Below are 27700 nucleotides of genomic sequence, written 5' to 3'. Positions count from 1 at the left end.
ATCAAGCCTTTATTCTCAGAGTTCTGCTCCATCCCATTCCTCACAGTCACCACACTCAGTGGGTCCCCTCATAACGGAGAAAGACAGGGAAATGAGAAATTCAATGATGCTGAAGGCCATCAACATAATCAAAATTCCCTATAACAGAAGAAAAACATATGAAGGGTTACGGTATTGGCACAGTAATGCTCATGTAATAGAGATTTCCGACGCTGATGGGGCAGCAGTGGTAGGACGGGAAATGAGACCTCCATGTCTCGAGTGTGTCTAATGCTTAGGAAGCGAGCTGCTGGAGGGCTGTGAGGAAGTGTGGGCGTTTTCACACAGCAGGCACAGCAGAGCCCCGTACAGAACAGCGTCATTGTTCTCCTGGAGGAAGTTATGCAAGAGGTAGTTATGCATCTGCTTTCTAAATTATATGCTAAATTATGTGACTGCACTTCATAAACATGCAATACAGAGAGATATTTTAAAAGCGGCCTGTTGAAAGAGAAAGAAGGTTAAGAAACAAAAAAGGAGCAAAAATAGAAAAGGAAAGAAAAGGGGGGGAAAAAACCTACAGGCTAAGAAAAAGAGGAACATGCAGAAAAAGACACTTTTAATGTGACGCTAATAGTAACTTCTTGTGTTCTTTTTGTTACCACTGAGGACCTTTAAAATATTTTGTATTCTGGCCACTAAGAGTGCCTGTGGGGACACACGCCTGTGAGTAGCTGGGCACAACCTGTGTTTCGATGGTGAAGGTCTGTAAAGATCAGCGCGGTTGACACTCTGTGCTACAAGTGTCTGTGTCTGCATGCTTTGACTAGAGGTTGAAAAATTGTTCTCAGGTCACACATAGCAAGCCACTCCGGTATTCTCGCCTGGAAAATCCCATGGACAGTGGAGCCTGGCAGGTTACAATCCATGGGGTTGCCAAGAGTCTGACATGACTAAGCACAGTATCTCTTGGCGTAGTCATGATTCTGTTATTCTTTAGTGACTGGAAATAGTTTATTTCTTCTTTCTCCTGTTCTTTTCTGCTTTTTGTTTGTTTTTTGTCTTTTTCCTTGTGTTTACCATTCTGAAAAATGCTGCAATAAACACCCTTGCCCACATGTCCTTATGTGCAGGGGACTCAGTGCTGTGGGGACTGCCTTCTGGGTTAAGGTGCGTGCATCTTTCATATAAGTGAATGTCTCCTTGCTTTCCAGAGTCTTAGGAACATTTCATATTTCTGCTGCTTAAGCACACAAAAGCATCCGTTTCACCATTTCCTTGCCAGTCATAACTTTTGTAACTCTGATTTTTGCCAGTCGAGTGTGTATAAATGCTGCTGCTGCTGCTAAGTCGCTTCAGTCGTGTCCGACCCCATAGACGGCCTCCTACCAGGCTCCTCCGTCCCTGGGATTCTCCCATTGCTAATTTGCTTGGCATTTCCCGCCAGTGGACGTGAGTATCCCTCTGAGTGTCGTTGGCTGCTACATTCACATGTTTGGTCCTTACTCATAAACTTTTGTCTATTTTTTCCCTTGTGTTCTTGACTTTCTGGTCACTTTTATTTTCTCTCTGTGTATAAAAACCTTAAAACTTCGCTGTTACCTGCTTTAAAAACATTCTTCCATTTCTTTTACCGTTGCAGAGTTTTAACATAAATGTGTTTTCTTTGCCCTTCTGCGATTTCTAGATCAGAACCATACACTTCATCATGCAGTAAGTTCTCTAGTGTCCTTTGCTAGTCAATTCCCCTACCCCCTCCAGAGGAAACCACTCTTCTGATTTCTAGCACAGCTGGGTAAATTCACCTGCTAATTTTGTATCTGAGTGTGTTCAGCAGATGGATTGCATCTCAGCCGTGTTGCTGCGGGCATCAGTGTCCCGTTGTGCGAATAGTCACTGTTGGTTGGGCCTCTCTGTTGCCGATAGACATTTGAATTGTTTCAAGTTTTTAATTGCTATGAATAGATTTCCCAAGAACATTGTTGGGTATATTGCTGATATATAAATAGGTCTATGCTTAATTTTGTTAAAAACTGCCAAGTGGTTTTCCAAGGTGGTTGAATTCGAGTTTCTTCATATTCTGGCCAGCACTCAATTTTGCCAGTTCTTTTAATTCAAGCCATTCTGGTGTATGTGCAGTGGTATCTTACTTGTGATTTTAATTTGCATTTTTTTGGTAATTAACAGTGTTGAACAGATACATGCTCCCTCGTTATTGGTATGCCTTTCTTTGTGAGCTGCTTGTGCAGGCCTTACTTTTATGTTTTGGTCTTTTTATTGCTGATTTTCAGGAATGCTTATGTATTCTGGATGTGGGTCCTCTATCAGTTACATGTATTGAGGAGGTTATCTCCCATTCTGTGCCTGGCATTTTCACTTACTTTTTAAAAAAATTGAGATATGTGACATATAACACTGTATAACTTGAAGGTGTACACATGTTGATGTAACACATTATATATTATGGTGGAATTACCACCATAATGTTCATCAGTCAACACTTGTATCACGTCATGTAATCATCCTTTCTTCTTTATGATGAGAACATTTACAACCTAATCTCCTAGTGACACTGCAGTACGTGATCCAGTGGTGTTAACAGTAACACTATGCCACGCGTTAGGTCTTCAAAACGTATTCATCTTGTAAATGGAAGTTTAAACCCTTTGACTAACGTCTCCTCAAACCACCCACTGCCCAGCCCCTGGTAACCACCATTCTATTCTGTTCCTATAAATTTGGATTTTTTAGATTCCATGTATAAGTGATATCATACAACATTTATCTTTCAATATCTGACTTATGTCCCTTAGCATAATTTCTTCAAGGTCTATCCATTTTGTTGAGAATGGTAAGGTTTCTTTTCTATAACTGAATACTGTTCCTGTGTATGTATGTGTGTATGTGTATCTCATATTTTCTTTATCATTCATCCATCAGTGGACAGTTGTTCCCATGTCTTGGCAATTGTAAATCTTACTGCAGTGAACATGGGGGGGTGCACATATTTCGAGTTAGCGTTGCAGTTTGCTTTGGATTAAATGCCAGAGTGGATTTTCTAGATCATATTATAGTTCCATTTTAAAACTTTTTAGCAGCCTCCATACTGTTTTCCATAGTGATGGCACTAATTTACTTTTCTACTGAGAGTTTACAAGGGTTCCCTTTTCTTTACATTCTAGCCAACATTTGTTATTTCTTGCCTTTTGGATAATAACCATCTCACAGGTGTGAGATGATATTTCATTGTGGTTTTGATTTGCATTTTCCTAATGATTCATGATGTTGAGCATCTTTTCTTGTATCTATTGGCCTTTTGTATCCTTCATAAAAATTTCTATTCAGACCCTCTGCCCATTTTTTAATTTGCTTTATTTTGCTGTTGATTTGTATGGTTTTTAAACTTTATTTTGGATATTAGACTCATATCAGATATATTATTTGCAAATATTTTCTCCTGTTCTATAGGTTGACTTTTTATCTTCTTGATGGTTTCTTTTGCCATACAGAAGTTTCTAGGTTGATATTAGTAGTTCCACTTGTTTATTTTTGTTTTTTTTCACCTTCGCTTTTGGTGTCAAATTCAAAAAATCATTGCCAAGACCAATGTCAAGGAGCTTACTTCCTGTGTCTTCCTCTAGGAGTTTCAGGTCTCACATTCATGTCTTTAATCCATTTGAGTTTATTTTTGTGTATGGTGTAAAAGATAGTGGCCCAGTTTTATTCTTTTGCATGTGACTACCTGGTTTTTCCCAACACCATTTATTGGAGAGATTGTCCTTTCCTCATTTTATATTCTTGGCTCCTTTGTCATAAATTGACTGACCATGTATGTGTGGCTTTATTTCTGGGCTCTCTATTGATCTGGGGTTTATTTCTGGGCTCTCTATTCTGTCCCACTGATGCATCTTTCTGTTTTTAGGCCAATACTGTACTTTTTTGATGACTGTAGCTTTGTAATATGCTTTGAAATCAGGAAGTGCGATATCTTCTGCTTTTTATTTCTCAAGATTACTTTAGCTATTTGTGGTGTATCGTGGTTCCATACAAATTTTAGCGTTTTTTTTTTTTTCCCTTCTATATTTGTGAAAAATGCCAGGGAGTTTTGGTAGGGATTGATTGGCTGTTGATTGCTTTGGGTAGTATGGACATTTTAACAACATTAATTCCTTTAATCCATGAGCAGAGGGTATCTTTCCATTTCTTTGTGTCTTCTTTATTTTCTTTATTCAATATCATATTTTTCAGTATGCCAATCTTTCACTTCCTTGGTTAAATTTATTCCTGTATATTTTATCTTTTTTGATGTAATTTCAAATGGGATTGTTTCATTAATTTTTCTTTCTGATAGTTTGTTATTAGTGTTTAGAATGCACTTAACTTTTGCTTATTGATAAATAATCCACCAAAAATTATTAAAACTAATAAACAAAAATTCCGTGAAGTTGCAAGATACAAAATCGATAAACAGGCACAAGCTTGCTCTGCAATCTCTGTGGAACGGCGCAGGGTATAGGACAGCTGAGACAGGCCTAGAAAGGAATAAAGCTTGCTCTGCAATCTCTGTGGAATGGCGCGGGGTATAGGACGGCTGACCCAGGCCTAGAAAGGAATAAGTAGAAGGAGCCCCTCTCTGCAATATTAAGGGCCCCCTGTGTAGCTGCAGGGCCCCCTGGTGGCTCAGAAGGGAAAGAACCCGCCTGCGATGCAGGGGACCTGGTTTGATCCCTGGTGGGGAAGATCCTTTGGAGAAGAGAGTGGCTGCCCACTGCAGTATTCTTGCCTGGAGAATTCCACGGACAGAGAAGCCTGGCAGGCTACAGTCCGTGGGGTGATAGAGACGGACAGTCGAACTGAGTGACTAACACTTTCACTTTCAAGCATTAAAACAGACCAAAGTCTCAAGTTCTTCAAACCTTTACCCTCGTCTCTGGTAAAGCTCAAGTGTTAGTTGCTCAGTCGTGTCTGACTGCGACCCGATGAACTGTAGCCCACCAGACTCCTCTGTCCATGGAATTCTCCAGGCACGAATACTGGAGTGGGTTGCCATTCCCTTTTCCAGGGGATCTTCCCCACCCAGGGACTGAACCCTGGTCTCCTGCACTGCAGGCAGATTCTTTACTGTCTGAGCCACCAGGGAAGCCTGTAAAACTAAAGCCTGCAGCAGACGCAGCAGCGGAAGTGCCACCGCTCCCCATTTCTGCGCATATGTTGATGCTGCCTGGTATTCTAAGTGCTTGATTTTAGTTCCAGTGTGTATTATTAGTGTTCTTACTGCATTATGCAAGCAGTATTCACCTGTGTGTGTCCACGTGTTTATTCTGTCCTTTGACCTTTTTTTTTCTGGTACCTCATTTGCTATCATTTTCCTTCTATTTGGAATTCATCCTTCATTATTCCTTTAGTGGGGGTGTACAGGAGGCAAAATCAATTTTTGTATCTCTAAAACTTCTTTATTTCACCTTCATGTAAGATATTCTAATGGATAATGATAGATTATAGGTTGGCAGTTATTTTATTCAGCATATTGAAGATGTTGTTCTGTTTTCTTCTTTTATTGATGCTTTTGGAAAGTTAGCTGTCCATTCAGTTGCTTCTACTTTTTCCTTTTTTGTAATTATCAGAATCCTTATTTTTATTTTTTAGTTTTAGTTATGATTGCTGAGAATTGAGAAGTGAAAAGAAAATAACTCAGCAAATAGTTAAAGTGTGCCACAGTCTGATGAGAAAGACTACCGCCTAAATTCAAGCTTTTAACATAAGGCTTTTCAGAGCCTCATTATTTTATTCAAGATAAACCCACGGAGAACTGTTTTAATGGTAACTTTATGTTAATTCGTATTTTCCGAAAATAAGATTGTCATCTGTCCCTGCAACTCTTCTGCTTTGCAAGTCTAACTGTTTCCTGTCCTGTCCCTGAAACCACCCCACGACTGACTCCAGCTGATGAAACCCTGGGGCTGCTGTTGCTGCTGAGTCGCTTCAGTCGTGTCCGACTCTGCGAGACTCCATAGACGGCAGCCCACCAGGCTCCGCCGTCCCTGGGATTCTCCAGGCAAGAACACTGGCTCGGGTTGCCATTTCCTTTTCCAATGCATGAAAGTGAAAAGTGAAAGGGAAGTTAAGTTGCTCTTGGCGCCCTTTTCTGTTCTTGCCTGTTGGGCCTGAGAAGCTGTGCTCTCCTCTGCTTAACAAATGTAACAAATTAAGCTTTTAACTGTCGTAGATTTTGCTAGTAATCTTGGAAGGTGCCCGGCCAGACCCCTCACCATTACGGTCCTGTGACTCATCTGGTGGCTCGTCCCTGGATCCCGTGAGCTTCCCTGCCCAGGGTTTGACTGTCCTTGCTGGTGAGGTGACTGTAGCCCTTTTCATCGAGCAGGGTTTATTTATTTGTCCAGGACGCTGGTCTCCCAGAGTCCTTTTGCATTATCTCTCCAGATTTGTTCTTGTGTTCTTTTTTCTCGGTGAAGGCCTGCCCAAGCTTTGCCACTAGCCATCCTGTCTGCCCATCTGCCTCCTATCTGTGTTTCTCTGCGTGTGTAAGAATAGGTCACAGGGCAGGAGTCATTTCAGGTTTTGTCATCCTTACCCAGCCACAGAGACTAATGTGTAAAAGGTCTCTTTGAGCAATATCCCTTCTAGAAACAACTATCTTGGATTCCTCCTTAAAATATCAGATTTTTTTTTAGTTTTATTTATGTGTAAGAAATTTGCTGTGGGATAGATTCTTTTTGACAAATTCCACCTGTCAGAGGCAGCTGATTCCTTTTGTCAGCAGGGAGGGGTGGATTTTCCAAGGCTGTCACTATTCCTCAAACTTCTTACTTCCCAGTTAATCATTGTGAGTCCTTAGAAATTAATTCTGTGTTATATTTCAATCAGTATTTCAATGGATTTGACTCCCATCCTGAGAACATGGATGATATAATAAATTTGTCAGTTTTCCCCTCTGATACAGACTACTTTCCTTTGACAGCTATTTATCATTCTTTGCCAACTTAGGCAGGAGCTTGGGTATTTCAGAAACTTCATCAGAGAAAGAATACACTTGAGCCTTGTTCAGTAAGACCTTGCTAACCACCACCACTACCCCACACACCTTTCCTGACCTTAAGCTCTACTCTTCTAGCATTTCTCCAGAAGTAAATGGTCCAAAAGACAGGACAGCTCGCAGACAGGGGGTGCAAGTGCCTCAGAATTACCAAGTAAACTGCTTCCACTCAAGATGATTGAAACAAAGCTCCCCCCACCCCCGCCTGGCTCAGAGTGACAGACACTGCTGATGGCGATGTGCTCTTCGTCTTGGCCCTTTCCTCCCCTCGCTGCTAGTTCAGAGTTCTCGATTATTGGTAGACGGTCCTACACACGTAGGACCGCCAAGGTCATCTTTGGAAATTGTTACTGGCGTATTCTGCATTCACTAATGCCAACAGAGAGACACACTCCTAAAAAGACACAAACTACTGACATTAACCCAAGAAGAGAGAGAACATTTGAGTATATCTATAACAAGTAATTATATAACTTCTACAGAGAAAAGCCCAAGGCCAGGAGACTTTGTTGGTGAATTCTTCCAAATGTTTACTGACAATACCATTGCTTCACAAATTCCCCCAAAAATATAAGAGCAGAGAATACTTCCCAGCTCATTCTGTAAGGCCAGTTTTAACCAGACACAGAATCAAAGGCATCACACAAAAAGGACAACTATAGATCAAGTTCTTTTATAAATACAGATGCAGAAATCTTTTAACAAGATACTAGGAAGCTGAATCCAACAACACTTAAAAAGGATTCTGCACGATGACCACGTGGGGTTTATCTCAAGAACCTAAGGTTTATTTAGGGTAAAAAAATCAATGCAATATACCATATCAATAGAATAAAGGACAAAACCACATGATCGTCTCAATAGGTAAGCTGAGAAAAAGCATGTAACTAATTTATCACCATTACAAAAACATTCAACACAGTAGGAAGAGGAGAGAATGTCCTCAACCAGAAACAAGTTCTCAGACAACGTTCTACTTAAGGGTGAAAGACTAGATGTTTTCTCCCAAAGTAGAGGAGAGAAATAAGGACGTCTGTCTGCTCCTGCAGCTTCAGTCCAACATTGTGCTGGATGTTCCAGCCAGGGCAGTTGAACAGAAAAAGAAAGGAAAGCATCCATATTGGAAGAGAAGGAAAGCTATCTGAATTTGCATACGATGACACCACCCTTATGGCAGAAAGTGAAGAAGAACTAAAGAGCCTCTTGATGAAAGTGAAAGAGGAAAGTGGAAAAGTTGGCTTAAAGCTCAACGTTCAGAAAACTAAGATCATGGCAGCCGGTCCCATCACTTCATGGGAAATAGATGGGGAAACAGTGGAAATACTGTCAGACTTTATTTTTCTGGGCTCCAAAATCATTGCAGATGGTGATTGCAGCCATGAAATTAAAAGACGCTTACTCCTTGGAAGGAAAGTTATGACCAACCTAGACAGCATATTAAGAAAGAGAGACATTACTTTGCCAACAAAGGTCCATCTAGTCAAGGCTATGGTTTTTCCACTGGTCATGTATGGATGTGACAGTTGAACTATAAAGAAAGCTGAGCACTGAAGAATTGATGCTTTTAAACTGTGGTATTGGAGAAGACTTGAGAGTCCCTTGGACTGCAAGGAGATCCAACCAGTCCATCCTAAAGGAAATCAGTCCTGGGTGTTCATTGGAAGGACTAATGTTGAAGCTGAAACTCCAATACTTTGGCCACCTAATGTGAAGAGCTGACTCATTGGAAAAGACTCATTGGAAAAGATTGAAGGTAGGAGGAGAAAGGGACAACAGAGGATGAGATGGGTGGATGGCATCACCGGCTCAATGGACATGGGTTTGGGTGAACTCCGGGAGTTGGTGATGGACAGGGAGGCCTGGTGTGTTGAGGTTCATGGGTTCTCAAAGAGTTGGACACGACTGAGCGACTGCGCTGAACTGATGTTCTTGTATATAAAATAGCCTAAGGAATCCTCTAATAAGTATTACAAATAATAAGTTAGAGTGAGAGTATATAGTCTATTAATATAAAGATCAACTGTATTTCCACACAGTAGCAATGAATATTGCAAAAATAGAATTTAGAAAGCAATTCCATTTGTGCATGTATGTGTGCTAAATCACTTCAGTTGCGTCCAACTCTTTGTGACCCCATGGGCTATAACCTTCCAGGCTCCTCTGCCCATGGAATTCTCCAGGCAAGAATATGAGAGTGGGTTGCCATGCCCTCCTCCAGGGGACCTTCCTGACCCAGAGGTTGAACTCATGTCTCTTAAGTCTCCTGGATTGGCAGGTGGGTTGTGCCACCTGGGAAACCTTAACTTTGTAATAGCATAAAAAAAGAATAAGGAATAAATTTAACAAAAGAAGTACAGGCTTGTATACTGAAAGTCATTGACAAAGAAATTAAAGAACTAATCAAATGAAGAGGTTCATGGATCAAACAACTGTGTATATTACGGCGTCAATAATGGTCTACAGATTCAATGTAATACCTATAAAAATTCCAATTGGCTTTTCTTTTCCCCAAATTGACTGGATGAGCCTAAATTCATGTGGAAGAGGGCCCATAGCAGTTAGAACAATTCGGAAAAAGAAAAACGAGCTTGAGAACTTGCACTTCCCCTTTTCAGACTTATTACAAAACTGCCATAATCAAGACGCAGTGGTTTTCTTTTGGTGAGAATGTAAATTGTTGCATCCACTACGGAAAACAGTATGAAGATTCCTTAAGATACTGAAACCAGCGTCACCACGTGATCCAGGGGTCCCAGTCCCGGGATATTAACAGACAAAACTGAAGTTCAAAAAGATGCTGCTCCCCAGCGTTCACCGCAGCACTGTTTCCAACGGGCAGGCCATGGAGGCAACTGAAACGGCCACAAACAGGTGCATGCATAAAGACGTTTTATATATATATAAGCACGTGCGTGCTCAGTTGTGCCTGACTCTTCGGGATCCCATGGACTGCAACCCTCCAGGCTCCTCTATTCATGGGATTTTTCAGGCAGGAATACTGGAGTGGGTTGCTATTTCCTCCTCCAGAGGTCAAACCCACATCTCCTGCATTGGCAGGCGCCTGCCAATGCAGGGGATGTAGGAGATGTGGGTCTGACTCCTGGGTTAGGAAGATCCCTGGAGAAGGAAATAATGACCCACTCCAGTATTCTTGCCTGGGAAGTCACATGGACAGAGGAGCCTGACAGGCTACAGCCCATGGGGTCACAAAAGAGTTGTACATTACTTGGTGATTAAACAACAAATAATTATATATATAAATGTGTGTGTGTGTGTGTGTGTGTGTGTGTGTGTGTGTGTATTGGAGAAGGCAATGGCACCCCACTCCAGTACTCTTGCCTGGAAAATCCCATGGATGGAGGAGCCTGGTGGGCTGCAGTCCATGGGGTCGCTAAGAGTCGGATACAACTGAGCAACTTCACTTTCACTTTTCACTTTCATGCATTGGGAGAAGGAAATGGCAACCCACTCCAGTGTTCTTGCCTGGAGAATCCCAGGGACGGGGGAGCCTAGTGGGCTGCCGTCTATGGGGTCGCACAGAGTCGGACACGACTGAAGTGTGTGTGTATACATATATACATATTCAAAATCCTAAAAGATGATGCTCTTTAAGTGCTGCATTTAATATGCCAGCAAATTTGGAAAACTCAGCAGTTGTCAAAAGACTGGAAAAGGTCAGTTTTCATTCCAATCCCAAAGAATGTTCAAATTCCCACACAATTGCTCTCATTACACATACTAGCAAGGTAGAGTTCAAAATCCTTCATGCTCGGCTTCAACAGTATGTGAACCGAGAACTTCCATATGTACATCAGAAAAGAAAGAGAACCAGAGGTCAGAGTGCCAGCATCTGTTGAATCATAGAAAAAGCAAGGGAATTACAGCAAAACATCTACTTCTGCTTCTCTGACGAGTGAGGGGAGAAAGCAAATTAGCCAAGAAGACTGTCTCACCCCATGTTTTGTAAATAATAGTTATGTAACAGCTGAGATCACTGACAGTCTTGCCCACACGAGCCATGAGGGACTCGCTTGGCCGCGAGCTGGTTTGTGCTGTAGGGATGCATGGGCTCCACCTGCAAGGTGGCAGCATCATGGCTGCGTCACGGCTGCGTCCGTCGGTCAGCCACGAGAGGAGAGCTACAGAGTATGTCGTTATGGCTGCTGTGTCAGCCAGGAGAGGATAAATGTGTCTGCAATTCCTAAGGCCCCTGGAGTCTTCCTCCAGCCTCTTAGCTCACGCTTTGCCTACCCTGGGTTCAGCAAACAGTGCAGACAGCGTGAACAGCAAGGCTTTGGTGTCACGAACAGGATCAGCAGTACAACTGTACTAAAGCCTTTGACTGTGTGGATCACAGCAAACTGGAAAATTCTTAAAGATATGGGACTATCAGACCACCTTACCTGCCTCCTGAGAAACCTGTATGCAGGTCAAGAAACAGTAGTTAGAACTGGACATAGAACAATGGACTGGTTCAAAATGAAGAGAGGAGTTCATCCAGGCTGTATATTGTCACCCTGCTTATTTAACGTACTTGCATGAGAAATGCTGGGCTGGGTGAATCCCAAGCTGGAATCAAGATTGCTGGGAGAAATATCAACAACCTCAGACATGCAGATGATACCACTTAATGGCAGAAAGCAAAGAGGGACTAACGAGCCTCTTGATGAAGGTGAAAAACGAAAGTGAAAAAGGCGGCTTAAAACTCAACATTCATAAAATGAAGATCATGACATCTGGCCCCAGCACTTCATGGCAAATAAATGAGGGGAAAATGGAAACAGTGACAGATTTTATTTTTCTTGGGCTCCAGAATCACTCTGGGCAGTGACTGTAGCCATGAAGTTAGATGTTTGCTTCTTGGAAGAAGAGCTATGACCAACCTAGACAGCATATTAAAAAGCAGAGACATCACTTTGCAGACAAGGTCCATATAGTCAAAACTCTGGTTTTCCTAGTAGTCATGTACGAATGTGAGAGTTGGACCATAAAGAAAGCTGAGCACCAAAGAATTGATGCTTTTGAACTGTGGTGTTGGAGAAGACTCTTGAGAGTCCCTTGGACAGCAGGGCGATCCAACCAGTCCATCCTAAAGAAAATCAACCCTGAATATTCATTGGAAGGACTGATGCTGAAGCTGAAGTTCCAATACTTTGGCCACCTGATGTGAAGAGCCGACTGCTTGGAAAAGCAACATGCCTTGAGTACAGTAGACAGTGCTCTATGAACACTGTGGTGTAGGTACCTTTCTGAGCCATAGTTCCTCCCAGGTGCAAGCCTAGAGTGGGAGTGCTGCTTCATATGGAAACTCTACTTTCAGTTTTTCAGGAGCCTCCACACTGTTTTCCATAGTTGTCGGTGTTTAGTCACCAAGTCGTGTCTCTTGTAGCCCCTCAGGCTCCTCCGTCCATGGGACTCTCCAGGCAAGAACACTGGAGTGGGTTGCCATTTCCTTCTCCAGGGGATCTTCCTGACCCAGGGATGGAACCTGCGCCTCTGTGCCTCCTGCCCTGGAGGCGGGCTCTTTACCTTTGAGCCGCCAGGTTCCCCATAGTGGCCACACCAGTTTGCATTCCCAGCAACAGTGCAGGGGTCACCCAGTTTGTTTTAACCAAAGGTTCACGTCCTGGTCGGGGTGCAGGGTGGGAGGAGGTTGTCAGGGGATCTGGTATAGGGTCACAGTTTCTCAAGGAGATTCCTTTCTTTCTTTATTCTGTTCAGTAAGTTCTCTCTGCTGTTATGGGGCAGAGGAGTTTGTATGTCTTTTTGCCCTTACCTGAAGGGTACAGTAATCTATCAAGGACCCAGATCTTTATTCTCAATGTGGAGATCTTTTCTAAGTCTTCATACTTGGAGTGGACTCTGGGCTGTGGCCTCTTTCTCCTGCCCTACGTTTAGGCTGGGAATCAGATTCCAGCTAGACAACATTGGCCTTGTTGTGTTGCACAGAAGCGCAGATATGCTTTTGACCAAGTGCTTTTATTTCCTTTGGGTATATTCCTAGAGGTGGAAAAGGCCTTGAGGACAAGCAGCTGTGTTGGTCTTTGGCATCTCATTGATAGATTTTTAGATGAGGCTTTTGTGTAAAAATTGATCTAGGAGCTTCAGTTGACTCTTCAGCTCTTCTGTGTTTTTGAAGTGGTTTTTTTAATGTAGCATTTTTCTTTGTTTTCAGAGAAGGTTTGATTCAAATAGCTCCGTTAACAATTACCAGAACCAGCCTCTATTTCCTTCTCTTCTGCCTTGCTTTCTGTAGTCCTCGTACATACAGACACTCAGTGTTTCTTAGAATGTGCCATATGAAGTTTTTTTCTTTTATTAGGATCTCCCTTTTCTAGCTTTCTCAGCAATTTGGGAGTCTCACTATTTTTTTCTCCATGTAGATTCATATTTTTTTCCATTTCCTCACACTAACTTCAGTGGTATTTTGGAAAGAGAAGAAATAAATGCCTGTTTTCTATCTACCATGTTTTATCAGAAGTCCAGTCTAAGTATTAAAACCAGTACCATAAAAATATTCCATATGTGACTATATGTACATCTAGGAGTGAACTATTACCATATTGCTATATGCACACTTTTCTTTTAATATATCACTTTATCTTGTGGATTATATTTACTGGTATGCTTCTTTTATCTCTTTATTTGTGAATTTCTAAAAGTGGGGGTTATGATGCCTTCATTCTCTATTTTACAGTGCCTGACATAACAGTCTATCAGATACTGTGATTTCAGTAAGATGTTTGTGAATAAAAGACAATACCCATGTTTGCAGTGTTTTTTAGCTGATGCCAATCGGGTGCTAATAAACCCTCCTGAGTAGACCCATTTCTCCTCGCCCTAAAAGTGCAGCACACTTACAATGAATAGGGTGGTAACCGCGTGGCACTCACTAACTTCTCCAGAATAGCCGCACAAGAAGTCTCGATCTATAAGGAAACCAATGATGAGGAGGATGATTCCAGCTGCCGCTGCCACGGCGCTCAGCGAGTTCATTATTCGGCTCAGCGTCACCTGAAAGAGAGTGAGGCCGGGATGCGGTGACAGCCCAGTGCAGCGCACGGACAGAGCCACGGACACGCAGAACAGGCTGTTCTCACAGCCTTGAGATGCCCCAGAGCGGCCTGTGACCTCAGGCGCCTTCACATGACCTCTGTGGGCTTCAGGTCCTCGTCCACAGAAAGGAGGGGATCCAGAGAACTGGGCATAACCCTTCCATCCCCCCAAAGCCGTACCTAAGTTGCCCCCCTTTTAATCGCCGGAAGCAGCACACAGCAGACAAAAGAGGAGTTAACAGTTAGGGGGCAGCCACATCACCTTGCCTTTGAAGCTCTAGTAAAAGTCGTGGCCTGTCGACATTTTCATTTTATGATTGTTTAATGAAACCTTGTATTTCTTTGCAATTTTTATTTTCTTCTAGAACTACAAGCCCCCAGGTGATGTCCTTTGCTGAAAATAATTGATTGGCCTATGAATTAGTATCGCATGGCTTTGCTTCTTTGGGAAAAGTGAAAATACTCTATAACTTACTTGTAAATTAGAAGTTCGCATTCATTAACATGGTTATTTATTTTGAGATTCTGCTTACAAGGTTGAATTACAGAAAATGGATGAGGAAGTTACCAGAACATTGAAGCCCGTCCTCCCCATATGACTGAGTAACGTGGGCAAGTCATTTATTAAGCCTCAGAGTCTAAGAACTCAACTAGGTGCCCTGAAAATGGCACTGGTGTTCTGTGATTCTGTGAAAAAGGGGGTAAACGCCATTGACCGGTGTCAGGACTTGGCAGTTTGTGGAGTTATAGTGGCTTAATGATTTTCCAAATTCGTTTTCAAGGCTGGAATGATTTGTTTAACGTTAAAATTCTTTAGAAAAGGGGATGTATAACTCACCAGAGTTTCTGTGGTTTTTCTTTCCAGTGCAACTAGAAAGGCTCCAGAATTAACAAACTGTTAAAAAGAATACGTATCTTAGTGACGGACACGTTGAACCGACTTAAAGAATTCTCATGGTTAACAGACCGCTGTCCCTTTCCTTTGCATCCCTCCTTCCTAGTTCACACAGTCCCCAAAGCAGTGAGAGGCGCTGATGCCTTAATGATTGTCCTAAGTGTATAGTGGGGGAAATCCGGGACTAGAAGTTTGCTTTGGTCCTGCCTATTTGAACACGAGAAGTTTTCAACCTTACTGGGCTCTTTTGTTTTCTCATCTGTCTTCCGTTCATAGCTGTTGTGGACTCAGCTCTGACGCCACGAGAGCCTGGTGTCCCATCGGTTTACAGCCAGTGAGACTGGACTCCACCATTCTTACAAGAAGCCTCCTTCAGAACCGTTTGCAGTCCAGTGTGTTCTCTTGGATGAGAACATAGATGGAGGTGCAGCTAATATGCTGGAAATTCTGGAAAAATCCTGGCAGTTTCCATGGAGGTGAGCCATGCTGTGTATTGTTATCCTCTGGTGGAAACTTCCAGTCTGATTACAATGTATCTGTTTTAAATTTCTAGTCATGTGGACTGGAGTCTTCAGCTCCATCCTGCCACTCTTGCTGTCTGGGCTGGACTGGGTTCTCAGAAGAGAAGATGTCCTCCCGTACCTTAAGCCTTTGCCTGTGACTCTCCCTTGGTATGCGGCAAGGCAGCACGGCCTCTAACGCCCGACCGCCCCCCACTCCTTTCCTTCCCGCCAGGTGAACCACTCATCCTTTGACTGTCAGTCAAGCTGCAGATGTCTCTGGAGAACCTGCCCTCTGTTCTGCAGAGTCAGCTTGTGTGTGGAGAAGGCAATGGCACCCCACTCCAGTACTCTTGCCTGGAAAATCCCATGGGCGGAGGAGCCTGGTAGGCTGCAGTCCATGGGGTCGCTAAGAGTCGGACACGACTGAGCGACTTCACTTTCACTTTTCACTTTCCTGCACTGGAGAAGGAAATGGCAACCCACTCCAGTGTCCTTGCCTGGAGAATCCCAGGGACCGGGGAGCCTGGTGGGCTGCCGTCTGTGGGGTCGCACAGAGTCGGATACAACTGAGCGACTTCACTTTCACTTTTCACTTTCCTGCATTGGAGAAGGAAATGGCAACCCGCTCCAGTGTTCTTGCCTGGAGAATCCCAGGGACCGGGGAGCCTGGTGGGCTGCCGTCTGTGGGGTGGCACAGGGTTGGACGTGACTGAAGCAACTCAGCAGCAGCACAGCAGCACCTTGTGTGTCCTTTATCATCACCCATCACACCAGACGATAATTCTCCGACACTTGACTCAGCTGCCTGCCAAGGCAGGAGACGCAGGAGACCCAGGTTCAATTCCTGGGCAGGGACGATTCCCTGGAGAAGGAAATGGCAGCCCCACTCCAGTGTTCTAACCTGGCAAGCTAGAGTCCATGGCGTCGCAAAGAGCTGGACACGTCTGAGCGACTGACACTCACTACTCAGCTGAGACCTTGAGACCAGGGACTGCCATTTCTCAGAATCCCCAGACACTGCCAGTTTTCTGGTACTAGAATAGGTGCTAAAACAATGCTTATTGAATGTGATTAAATGCTTCTGTGCAGCTCAAAGGCACATCTGAGAAACCCTAGCTGCTTCTCCACTTCTCTAAAGAGGAAATTGATCTTTCCTCTCTGCTTACATAAGCACTTTTTGTGGCTCTGTGATATCTATCGACCAGTTTGAAATGACCTGTTTGCATGTTTTCTCTCTTGCTGGATGTGAGAGCCCTCTGAGGAAAGGGCTCACGCATTATTCTTTTTCTTTGCCCCTCTCCCCCACTCAGATGTATTGAGATATAATGGAAGTATAGCACTGCATCAGTTTAGGTTATCCAACTTAATGATTTGACTTACGTGTATCATGAGATTACCCCATACATTTAGTTACCATCCACTCATAGTCTCGTATAAGTATCAAATAAAGGAAAAGAGAAAGGAAAAAGTTTCCTTGTGATGAGAACTCCTAGGATCCACCCTCTTAAAGTTTTTTCCATGTATCACATGGTGGTGTTAACTGTGGTCATAATGTTGTGCACTGCATTTCTGGCAGTTACGTATCTCACACTGGAAGTGTGTGCCTTTAGAGCAGATTCACTCAGCTCCCTGCTCACCTCTGCCCATCCCCCTGGCCTCTTTCCTGGAGTCCACATGTAAGCAAGACCATCTGGTACTTGTGTTTCTCTGTCTGACGTTTCAGTTGGCATAATGCCCTCGAAGTCCATTCGTGTTGTCACAGGTGGCAGAATATCCTCATTTTCTTACGAACAAGACTGAGTGGTGTTTCGCTGTGTGTGGTGTGCCACCGCCTCTTCATTCGTCCGTTGCTGGACGTCTAGGTTGCACCATGCCTTGCCTATTGTAATCATTGCTGTGAACACAGAAGTGCAGAGATGCTTCTGACCAAGTGCTGTTACTCCCTTCGGGTATATTCCCAGAGGTGGAACTTCAGGGTCATAAATCTATTTTTAATAACTTTTTGTGAAACCTCTATGCTGTTTTCCTTAGTGAAACTGAAGTTGCTTAGTTGTGCCCAACTTTTTGTGACCCTATGGACTGTAGCCCTCCAGGCTCCTCCGTCCATGGGATTTTCCAGGCAAGAATACTGAAATGGGTTGCCATTTCCTACACCAGGGTCTTCCATATCTGACTTGTAATAGTAATTCATTTTGAATGGATGAGTGGACGAATGGTGTCAAGACCCAAGCAAATACTCCCAAAGGAACCTCAAGACCAATGATGGAATACGAGTAACTGACGAGTTAATGGGGAAATCATTTCAACAGAGTTAAATTTGATTTTGATTTTTCAAACCATATCATACAACTCAGCATAGTTCATTTCATTACTAAGAACTCCTTAAAATCCCCGTTGACATGACTTCAAATTGAATCTGACTGACTTGTACTCACCAAAATGGAGCTCCAGAATGGATATCCTGAAATAAATATAAAGGGAAACCTTGGGTATGGATCTTCCAAGGTGAAAAGGAGAACAGTTCCAAAAGAAAAGTTCATCACTCCAAACAGGATCTGGACAGCCTGCAAGTAGAGGAGAACGTCCTGGTGAGAAGAGACCAGAGTGGCGGGCTTCCTGTGAGAATTTAGGAGATCTCCTTCTGCTTAAAAGGAAATTACCCCCGTTTTTAAATGAAGGAAGTATGGTAGGCGCTTCTTTATGATGACGGTAGAAGCTTCTACAGATATTTTCTTGATCCCTCTGTCCAGTGATTGATGAGAGGTAAAATGATCGAATTCCCTGCTCCTGAAAATGTAGTCCGTGGATTGGGAACATTAGGATCACCTGGGAATTAGAAATGCAGACTCTCAGGTCATATCCTGTACTTACTAAAAAGACTCTCCAGGTGAGGCTGAGAAGTCTGTCTTAAACTCTCCAAGCATCAGGGAAATGCAAATAAAGACCACAAATAGATATCACTTCACACCTATTAGGATGGCAGTCATAAAAGAGACAAGGGAGCAAACGCTAGAGCGGATGTTGAGAAGAGAGAGCCCTTGTGCACTCCTGGTGCGGCTGTGTCACTGCGCAGACAGTGTGGGGATTCCTCAAACAGTGAGAAATAGTACTGGTATGTGATCCGGCAACTCCACTCCTGGGTATATGTCCAGAGTCACTATCTCGAAGAGCTGTCTATACTCTCAAGTTAATTGCAGCATTATTCACAGTAGGCAAGACAGAGAAACACCCTAAAGGTTCACTGGCAGATGCGTGGATAAAGACACACACACACAGGAATATTATTCAATCACAAAAAGAAATCCTGCTCTACAACAACATTGATCGATCTTGTGGGCATTGTGCTAAGTGAAGTAAGTCAAAAGAAAAGGCAAATACCACGTTATGTCCTTTATATGCTGAATCTAAAACCTTCAGACTCGGGGTTTCCCTGGTGGCTCAGTGGTAAAGAATTCGCCTGCCAACGAAGGAGACATGGGTCCGATCCCAGGTCCAGGAAGATCCCACATGCCGAGGACGAAGTGAGCCCATGCACCACAACTATTGATCCTGTGCTGTAGAGCTGGGAAACCACAGCTACTGAGCCACAGCTGCTGAACCCTGCTCACCACGACCACAGAGCGGCCCCGCTCACCGCAGCTGGAGAAAAGCCCACACAGCAGTGAAGACCCAGCACAGCCAAAAATAAATGAAATTATTTTAAAAAAACATCAAACTCACAGGAACGGAGAGTAGTATGGTGATTGCTAGGTACTGGGGGGCAGGGAAATGGGGAGATGTTTGTCAAAGGGAACAGATGTTTGGTTTTATGTTCTGGGCATCCAGAGTCCAGCGTAGTGACCGCAGTTAGCAAGACAGCATTGTGGACCTAAAAGCTGCTGTGAGAGCCAAGCTTTAATGTTCTCGCCACCACTCCCACAATAAAAACAGTAATTGTTTGAGGCGAAGGAGTGATAACTAACCTTACTGTATAAACATTTTGCAATACGTATGTGTATCAAATCATCACATTGTACACCTTAAATTTACACAATGTTATATGTCAATTATGTCTCAGTAAAGCTGGGGGAGAAACCTCAAAGGCTTTGTCATATAAGTGATAGAGTCTGAAAAACACCTAATTCTAAATCACCATAGCACAGGGAGCTTAGCTGCTTGGTGATGACCTAGGTGAGTGGAAAAGGAGGAAGACTCAAGAGGGAGGGATAAACGGATACATATGGCTGATTCACGACCGCAGGAATTAACACATCCTTGTAAAGCAGTTATGCGTGTGTGCTTAGTCGCCGAGTCGTGTCCCACTATTTGTGACGTCTGCCTACAGTGCAGGAGACCTGGGTTCAATCCCTCGATAGGGACGGTCCCCTGGAGAAGGGAATGGCAACCCACTCCAGTACTCTTGCCTGGAAAATCCCATGGACTGAGAAGCCTGGCAGGCTACAGTCCACGGGGTCGCAAAGAGTCAGACACGACTGAGCGACTGCACTTCCACTTTCATTTGTGACCCATGGACTGCAGCCTGCCAGGTTCCTCTGTCCATGGGATTTTCCAGGCAAGAACACGAGTAAAATGCCATTTCTGCTCCAGGAGGTCAACCCCACCCCCCATGTCTCCTGCATTGGCAGGCGGATTCTTTACCACTGAGTCACCTGGGAAGCTAACTATACTCCAATAAAAAAATAATAAATCACCATACCAGCCTGGCCTCAAGTAGTGGACAGTCAGAAAACCCATCTGCTGATGACCAGTCCTCTGAGCCTGTGGAGGTACCGTCATCTTCCAGGGCCCAGAGCACCCCCATCTTTTCTACATTTTTCTATTTTTTTTCTCTCTGTGCCACATTTGTGATGCCCTACAACACCAAGTACTGTTTTGGTTGGTGAGAATGATGCAGTGATTAGAAGGTGTAATATATGAGTCTGCGTCTTCTGTCTTCATGTATTCCCAGTCCACCTTCTCAGACACTAAGCTCCCCTACTTCCATCAGTTCAGTTAAGTTCAGTCACTCAGTCATGTCCGACTCTTTGCGACCCCATGAATCGCAGCACACCAGGCCTCCCTGTCCATCACCAACTCCCAGAGTTCACTCAGACTCACATCCATCAAGTCAGTGATGCTGTCCAACCATCTCATCCTCTGTCATCCCCTTCTCCTCCTGCCCCCAATCCCTCCCAGCATCAGAGTCTTTTCCAATGAGTCAACTCTTCGCATGAGGTGGCCAAAGTACTGGAGTTTCAGCTTTAGCATCATTCCTTCCAAAGAAATCCCAGGGCTGATCTCCTTCAGAATGGACTGGTTGGATCTCCTTGCAGTCCAAGGGACTCTCAAGAGTCTTCTCCAACACCACAGTTCAAAAGCATCAATTCTTCAGCACGCAGCCTTCTTCACAGTCCAACTCTCACATCCATACATGACCACAGGAAAAACCATAGCCTTGACTAGATGGACCTTTGTTGGCAAAGTAATGTCTCTGCTTTTGAACATGCTATCTAGGTTGGTCATAACTTTCCTTCCAAGGAGTAAGCGTCTTTTAATTTCATGGCTGCAGTCACCATCTGCAGTGATTTTGGAGCCCAGAAAAATAAAGTCTGACACTGTTTCCACTGTTTCCCCATCTATTTCCCATGAAGTGATGGGACCAGATGCCATGATCTTCGTTTTCTGAATGTTCAGCTTTAAGCCAACTTTTTCACTGTCCTCTTTCACTTTCATCAAGAGGCTTTTTAGTTCCTCTTCACTTTCTGCCATAAGGGTGGTGTCATCTGCATATCTGAGGTTATTGATATTTCTCCTGGCAATCTTGATTCCAGCTTGTGCTTCTTCCAGCCCAGCATTTCTCATGATGTACTCTGCATATAAGTCAAATAAGCAGGGTGACAATATACAGCCTTGATGTACTCCTTTTCCTATTTGGAACCAGTCTGTTTTTCCATGTCCAGTTCTAACTTGCTTCCTGACCTGCATACAGATTTCTCAAGAGGCAGATCAGGTGGTCTGCGATTCCCATCTCTTTCAGAATTTTCCACAGTTTATTGTGATCCACACAGTCAAAGGCTTTGGCATAGTCAATAAAGCAGAAATAGATGTTTTTCTGGAACTCTCTTGCTTTTTCCATGATCCAGCAGATGTTGGCAATTTGATCTCTGGTTCCTCTGCCTTTTTTAAAACCAGCTTGAACATCTGGAATTTCACGGTTCACGTATTGCTGAAGCCTGGCTTGGAAAATTTTGAGCATTACTTTACTAGCATGTGCTGCTGTTGCTAAGTCGTTTCAGTCGTGTCCGACTCTGTGCGATGCCATAGACAGCAGCCCACCAGGCTCCCCCGTCCCTGGGATTCTCCATGCAAGAACACTGGAGTGGGTTGCCATTTCCTTGTCCAATGCATGAAAGTGAAAAAATAAAGTGAAGTCGTTCAGTCGTGTCCAACTCCTAGCGACTCCATGGACTGCAGTCCACCAGGCCCCTCCGTCCATGGGATTTTCCAGGCAAGAGTCCTGGAGTGGGTTGCCATTGCCTTCTCCATACTAGCATGTGAAATGAGTGCAATTGTGCAGTAGTTTGAGCATTCTTTGGCATTGCCTTTCTTTGGGACTGGAATGAAAACTGACCTTTTCCAGTCCTGTGGCCACTGCTGAGTTTTCCAAATTTGCTGGCATATTGAGTGCAGCACTTTCACAACATCATCTTTCAGAATTTGAAATAGCTCAACTGGAATTCCATCACCTCCACTAGCTTTGTTTGTAGTGATGTTTTCTAAGGCCCACTTGAGTTCACATTCCAGGATGTCTGGTTCTAGGTCAGTGATCACACCATCGTGATTATCTGGGTTGTGAAGATCTTTTTTTACAGTTCTTCTGTGTATTCTTGCCACCTCTTCTTAATATCTTCTGCTTCTGTTAGGTCCATACCATTTCTGTCCTTTATCGAGCCCATCTTTGCATGAAATGTTCCCTTTGGTATCTCTAATTTTCTTGAAGAGATCTCTAGTCTTTCCCATTCTGTTGTTTTCCTCTGTTTCTTTGCACTGATCGCTGAGGAAGGCTGTCTTATCTCTCCTTGCTACTCTTTGGAATTCTGCATTCAGATGCTTATATCTTTCCTTTTCTCCTTTGCTTTTCGCTTCTCTTCTTTTCACAGCTATTTGTAAGGCCTCCTCAGACAGCCATTTTGCTTCTGTGCATTTCTTTCCCACGGGGATGGTCCTGATCCCTGTCTCCTGTACAATGTCACTACTTCCATAGCAAGTACTGTTTATAAAGGTCCATTGTAAACGGTGCCGTCTTCCTCACCTCCACACTCACGAGTTGAGCTCTCGTCAAACACCACCGCTTGAGTCTCCCACTGCCACCTTGCGTTCCATATGCCAGAACCAAGTTCCCTTTTCTCCCTTTGAGCCTTGTCTTCTTTCTGCCCTCTCTTTCTTTGTTTTTAGCATCATCTTTTTCTGAGGCTTAAAGTCATCTTCTGCTCTTCGAATGTCCCTTGACCTCCTGCAATCAGAAAGTAACCAAGCTTTCCTCTTCCCTCTGTTTTCAAAATGATAAATATTTGGCCTTGCTCTTTTCTGTTTTTCTGTCGTCACCAGTGTCGGGGCACCTGTTTCATGCACCCCAAGCCCTTCCCATGTGTCAGTGCGTGAGTGCGAATATTCTCAGCTTTTCTCCATCTGTGGTTGGGAAGTTGATCCCCTTCTCTCTTCCTTCCTTGCCGGGAGGTCTTCCAGCAGGCACACATCGTCTTCTGCTTCTCAAGGCCTAAATGTTCTCGGGCAGTCACTGCTCCTGCAGTGGGAAAGCTTGATATCTGGGGAGTAAGTTCAGCTCAGTGGCTGCTACTGTTCATCTAAACGATTTAAATTGTTTTCTCACTGGCCTTTCTGTACGAGCATCCATTTTCCCTGTTTGACAGTGTAAAAGAGAAGCCCAATCCCATTACTTTTCTCAGTATTGTTTGAAACACAGCGGTCATCAAATTCATTCAGAGAAGTGTTGAAAATGGTCTCCGGCCCCCATCCCCTCAAAATTGTAATTAGGTAGTTCTAGAACAAGGTCTGGAGATTTGGTGTGTATTTTATAAAGCTCCTTAGATAATTTTATTGATTTTACAGACTGGAAAATATTAATACTTATCTATGTTATAAAATCTGAGTAAGGATGGTTTACAGGGTTCCTGGAAATTAGGTCTCCAAATTGCTTTCCTGGTTACTTCTCCTCACCACTTAGTATCTATTTTTTTGTACTTGTTAACACCATGGTAAAATGTACATATAAAATTTACCATATTTACCATCTTATTTAAAATAGTAAGCTTTATTTTTAAAAGTAGTTTTAGAGTCACAGAAACATTGAGTGGAAAATGGAGAGAGTTTCCATATATCGCCCTATCCCCTTCCTTCGCCTCCTACCCGAACATGAACATCTCCCACCGGATGGTGCTTTGTTAACACTGATGAGCCAACTTCGACACACGACTGTCCGCCAGAGATCATAGTTTACACTTGCAGTCTCTGTGTTGTGTTCCAGGGCTTTGGGGAAATGTGCAACGTCACGTACCCATCCTTTACTATGGTACACAATAGTTTTTCCTGCCCTAAAAGTCCCCCACCTCCACCGCTCATCCTGCCCTCCCCTCCTCGCCTCCTGGCAGCCGCTGATGGCTTCGTCTCTGTAGTTTTGCTTTTCCGGGATGTCGTATAGTTGGCATCATGTGATGGTTGGTGGCCTCTGCAAGCCGGCTTCCTTCGCTCAGCAGTGTGTGCTTTAGGGCCTCCTTGTCCCTTCGTGGACTGATGGCTCGTTGCTTTTTACTGCTGAATAATATTCCATTGTGTGGCTATACCACACTTTACTTATCCATCCTGGTTGTTTCTTATTTTGTCCTTTTTCAGTCCTCTCACATCTTTCAAGCCCAGCTTTTTTCTCCCAGCTCTCCTTTGCCATTCATGATAGCTGTGCCACTGTGAACTTTTGTCCATTATGCTTTCTTCATCTAGAATATTCTACCTCCCTCCTCTCTGCTTTCTAAAATTGCATCACTTCTTCAGTGTTCAGATTTGCCATGATGTTGTCTCATCCCCTCTGGGTTCTTCTGCCCCACCACCAACACCATTTATGAGTTTTAGTAAATGCTACATTGAAATGCAGTTATTAACATTTTCATTCTATTAGTTTTAAATTATTTATTTTCTCTCTTCAGTGAGAGAAACTAGATTGTATTTGTTTTTATAGGCCCCATAATGTTAAACATAGTTTCCTGCATGTAGTTTAATAATGTGTATTTCAAAAATAATTTTCACTCTTCAGCAGAAGTTTGGATGTCATTATATTTGAACAGGTGCTAATGCCGTTTAGACTGATGGCCCCATTCCTCATGTCAGTGGACCATATTTATGTACTAATCTCTTTATTTTTCCTGAAAAAAAATATTGATTTATTTCTATTCTTAGAGGTCTGGGTATTGAAAGGATATTTTCTAAGATTTGGGCGATATTATAGCTTCAAACGGCTTCCCTAGTGGTTCAGACAGTAAAGAATCTGCCTGCAGTGCAGGAGACCTGGGTTAAATCCCTGGATAGGGAAGATCTCCTGAAGAAGGGAATGGCCACTCCAGTACTCCTTCCCAGAGAATTCCATGGACAGAGGAGGCTGGTGGGCCATAGTCTATGGAGTCGCAAAGAGTCGGACACAACTGAGCTACTAACACTTTCACTTTCATAGCCTCAAACATATCTGAATCCCCACATTGTCTGAAAAGAAGATTGCTAAATAATTGATAATTAATGTTGATGAAGTGGATAGATGGATGGATAGATGAAGACTTACAGTATTAGAGAGATTTTCTGCAAAAGTTTCCACATACATGAATACCATATCATTGTTGTCAGACTGAATTTTGACTTTTCATTGGGAAAATATGAAACTGTAGAACTGAACAACCTGGGATATAGAATTTAGTGTGTTGACTTCTATTCAATTTCCTCCTTCCTTTCTTTTTTCTGAACTTGACTGGAAAAAAATCGTACAGGTAGTCAGTTTGGGGATTTTTACTATGTGACTTTTAAGAGTCCAGGGATCTTGGCTTATTCGTTTAATGTTTTCCTTTCCATAGCATCTTACACAGGATTGATATAGAAGTGGTAACATCTCCTGAATTTACGAGCATAAACTTTGGAGCTGGCTCCTACCTTGAAACATGGTGTCACCAACCATAAAGAAAACAAAAAGACAGCCCAGAGAACGGGAGAAAATATTTGCAAATGATGCAGCTAACAAAGGCTTAATTTTCAAAACATACAAATAGCCCACACAACTCAACAAAAAAACAAACAGCCCAATCAAAAAATGTATAGACTATAAATAGGTATTTCTCCAAAGAAGACATACAGATGGTCAACAGGCACATGAAAAGATGCTCAACATTACTAATTATTAAGACGTGAAAAGCTACAAGGCGGTGCCACCTCACACTGGTCACAATGAGCATCACTAAAAATATATACGAAAATAAATGCTGGAGAGGCTGTGGATACAAGGAAACCTTCCTACACTGTTGATGGGAGTGGAAAACTGGAGGTTCCTTAAAAAGCTAAAAATGGTATTGTCATATGATCCAGAAATCTAATTCGTGAGCATATATCCATACAAAACTATAATCCAAAAAGATACATGCACTGCAATGTTCATGAAAAGTGAAAGGTGCTCAGTCATGTCTGACTCTTTTCAACTCCATGGACTATACACTCCGTGGGATTCTCCAGGCCAGAAGACTGGAGTGGGTAGCCATTCCCTTCTCCAGGGGATCTTCCCAACCCAGGGATTGAACCCAGGTCTCCCACATTGCAGGCGGATTCTTTACCAGCTGAGCCATAAGGGAAGCCCAAGAACACTGGAATGAGTAGCCTATCCCTTTTCTAGTGGAGCTTCCCAACTCAGGAATCGGACTGGGATCTCCTGCATTGCAGGCAGATTCTTTACCAGCTGAGATACGAGGGAAGCCCTTGCAATGTTCATAGCAGACTGTTTTCAGTAGGCAAGACAGAAGCAACCTAAATGTTTTATCAACAGATAAATAGAGAAGATATAGGTCTTCCCTTGTAACTCAGTAGCACAACTTTGTAAATAAACTACACTTCAATAAAATAAATTTAATAAACATCATTCTACCGTATATATATATATATATATATATATTTTTTTTTTCCCCCCTTCTCTTCTTACCCACTGTCTTAGTTCAGGCTTCTTTAACAAAGTACCATGGACTGAGTGGCTTACAAACAGCAGAAATGTATTTCTCATAGTTCTGAAGACCCAAAGTCTGAGGTCAGATTCCCGGCATGGTTGGGTTCTGAAGGAGGTCCTCTGCCAGGTTGCAGAGTGCTGTTGTTGAAAGAAAGCTAGCTAGCTTTCTGGCCTCTCCTTACAAGGGCTCTAATCCCCCATTCATGCAGGCTCCACCATCGGAAACATATGACCTCCCAAAAACCCCATCTCCAAATACCATCACATTAAGCTTAGGATTTCAGATACAAATTGGGGGCTAACAAACATTAAGCCTCTAACATACCCTCTGTAGGATTTACATGGGGGAAAATCTTACTCACCCCTAAGATTTTCATTCTTGTAGCAAGTAATTTTGGAAAGGGCATGCTAGAGTCATAGGTTGTGCCTGTAATATCCCCTGACTGAAATTCAGGCATAGTGATGTCTGGAGGAAATACTAGAAACACAGGACTGTGTGCAGCTCTTGAATCCATGATGGTGTAGTTGAGATTTTGAAGTGAAACAAAGAAAATGGTTCAGTTGATGCTTCAGCCTAGATCATGTTCTTCTGTACCAAGGCTGTCTGGAGCACTGCCATTGTGCTTTGTCTTGGAATTATAGAACCGCTGAGTCATAGTCATGGAATCTCAGGACTGGTCACGATCTCAAGAAAGTTAGTGAGTAAAAGGCCCAGATCTGGGTTCAGAGGATCTGACCAGTAGACCCGATTCAGTCAGGAGCTTGCTGTGATCTTGGGCAAGTCATAGCCCCCTCCTGGTTTAAGCCTCCTTATCTGTGCACCTATTAGGTTGGACTAAATGGTCTATAAAGACATTTCAGTTCTCAAATAAATGAGTTTTATGGCCATTTATTCTAGTTCTCTATCTTCAGACAGGCAGAAAACAAAGCCTCTCAGGCCACAGAATTAATTGGCTGCATCCTGAAGCAGACGTT

The 27700-nt window shown here is 43.2% G+C and overlaps 1 protein-coding gene across 2 annotated transcripts; it reads right to left on the bottom strand.

The window, feature by feature from the left end:
- Nucleotides 1–15: 15 nt before the first annotated feature.
- LOC109569293 (membrane-spanning 4-domains subfamily A member 5) lies at nucleotides 16–27371 on the bottom strand. 2 transcript variants are annotated; one of them, XM_019974634.2, is made up of 5 exons: nucleotides 27088–27370; nucleotides 17922–18050; nucleotides 14927–14983; nucleotides 13895–14047; nucleotides 16–138 (listed from the first exon to the last, which is right to left on the bottom strand). In XM_019974634.2, the coding sequence occupies exons 1-5, from the start codon at nucleotides 27238–27240 to the stop codon at nucleotides 16–18; spliced, it is 615 nt and encodes a 204-aa protein (XP_019830193.2). In that variant the 5' UTR covers nucleotides 27241–27370. The 2 variants fall into 2 exon arrangements, with proteins under 2 accessions (XP_019830193.2, XP_070623621.1); XM_070767520.1 differs by lacking the exon at nucleotides 14927–14983 and having other exon boundaries at nucleotides 27088–27371.
- Nucleotides 27372–27700: the final 329 nt, after the last annotated feature.

The sequence above is a fragment of the Bos indicus genome, chromosome 15 (assembly GCF_029378745.1).
Source record: "Bos indicus isolate NIAB-ARS_2022 breed Sahiwal x Tharparkar chromosome 15, NIAB-ARS_B.indTharparkar_mat_pri_1.0, whole genome shotgun sequence".
NCBI classification, from domain to species: domain Eukaryota; kingdom Metazoa; phylum Chordata; class Mammalia; order Artiodactyla; family Bovidae; genus Bos; species Bos indicus.
The sequence above is the reverse complement of the archived record's forward strand: the minus strand, read 5'-3'. Positions and strand labels throughout refer to the sequence as shown.

Bases quoted from the DNA above. Each gene is read 5' to 3' on its own strand.
- LOC109569293 (XM_019974634.2), bottom strand. From the start codon at position 27,240: ATGGATTCAAGAGCTGCACACAGTCCTGTGTTTCTAGTATTTCCTCCA. The intron at 18,051-27,087 runs GTGAGTAAGATT...CTCTACTTGCAG, and splicing joins CAAGAATGAAAATCTTAGGG to GCTGTCCAGATCCTGTTTGG. The intron at 14,984-17,921 runs GTGAGTACAAGT...TCTTTTTAACAG, and splicing joins CATTCTGGAGCTCCATTTTG to TTTGTTAATTCTGGAGCCTT.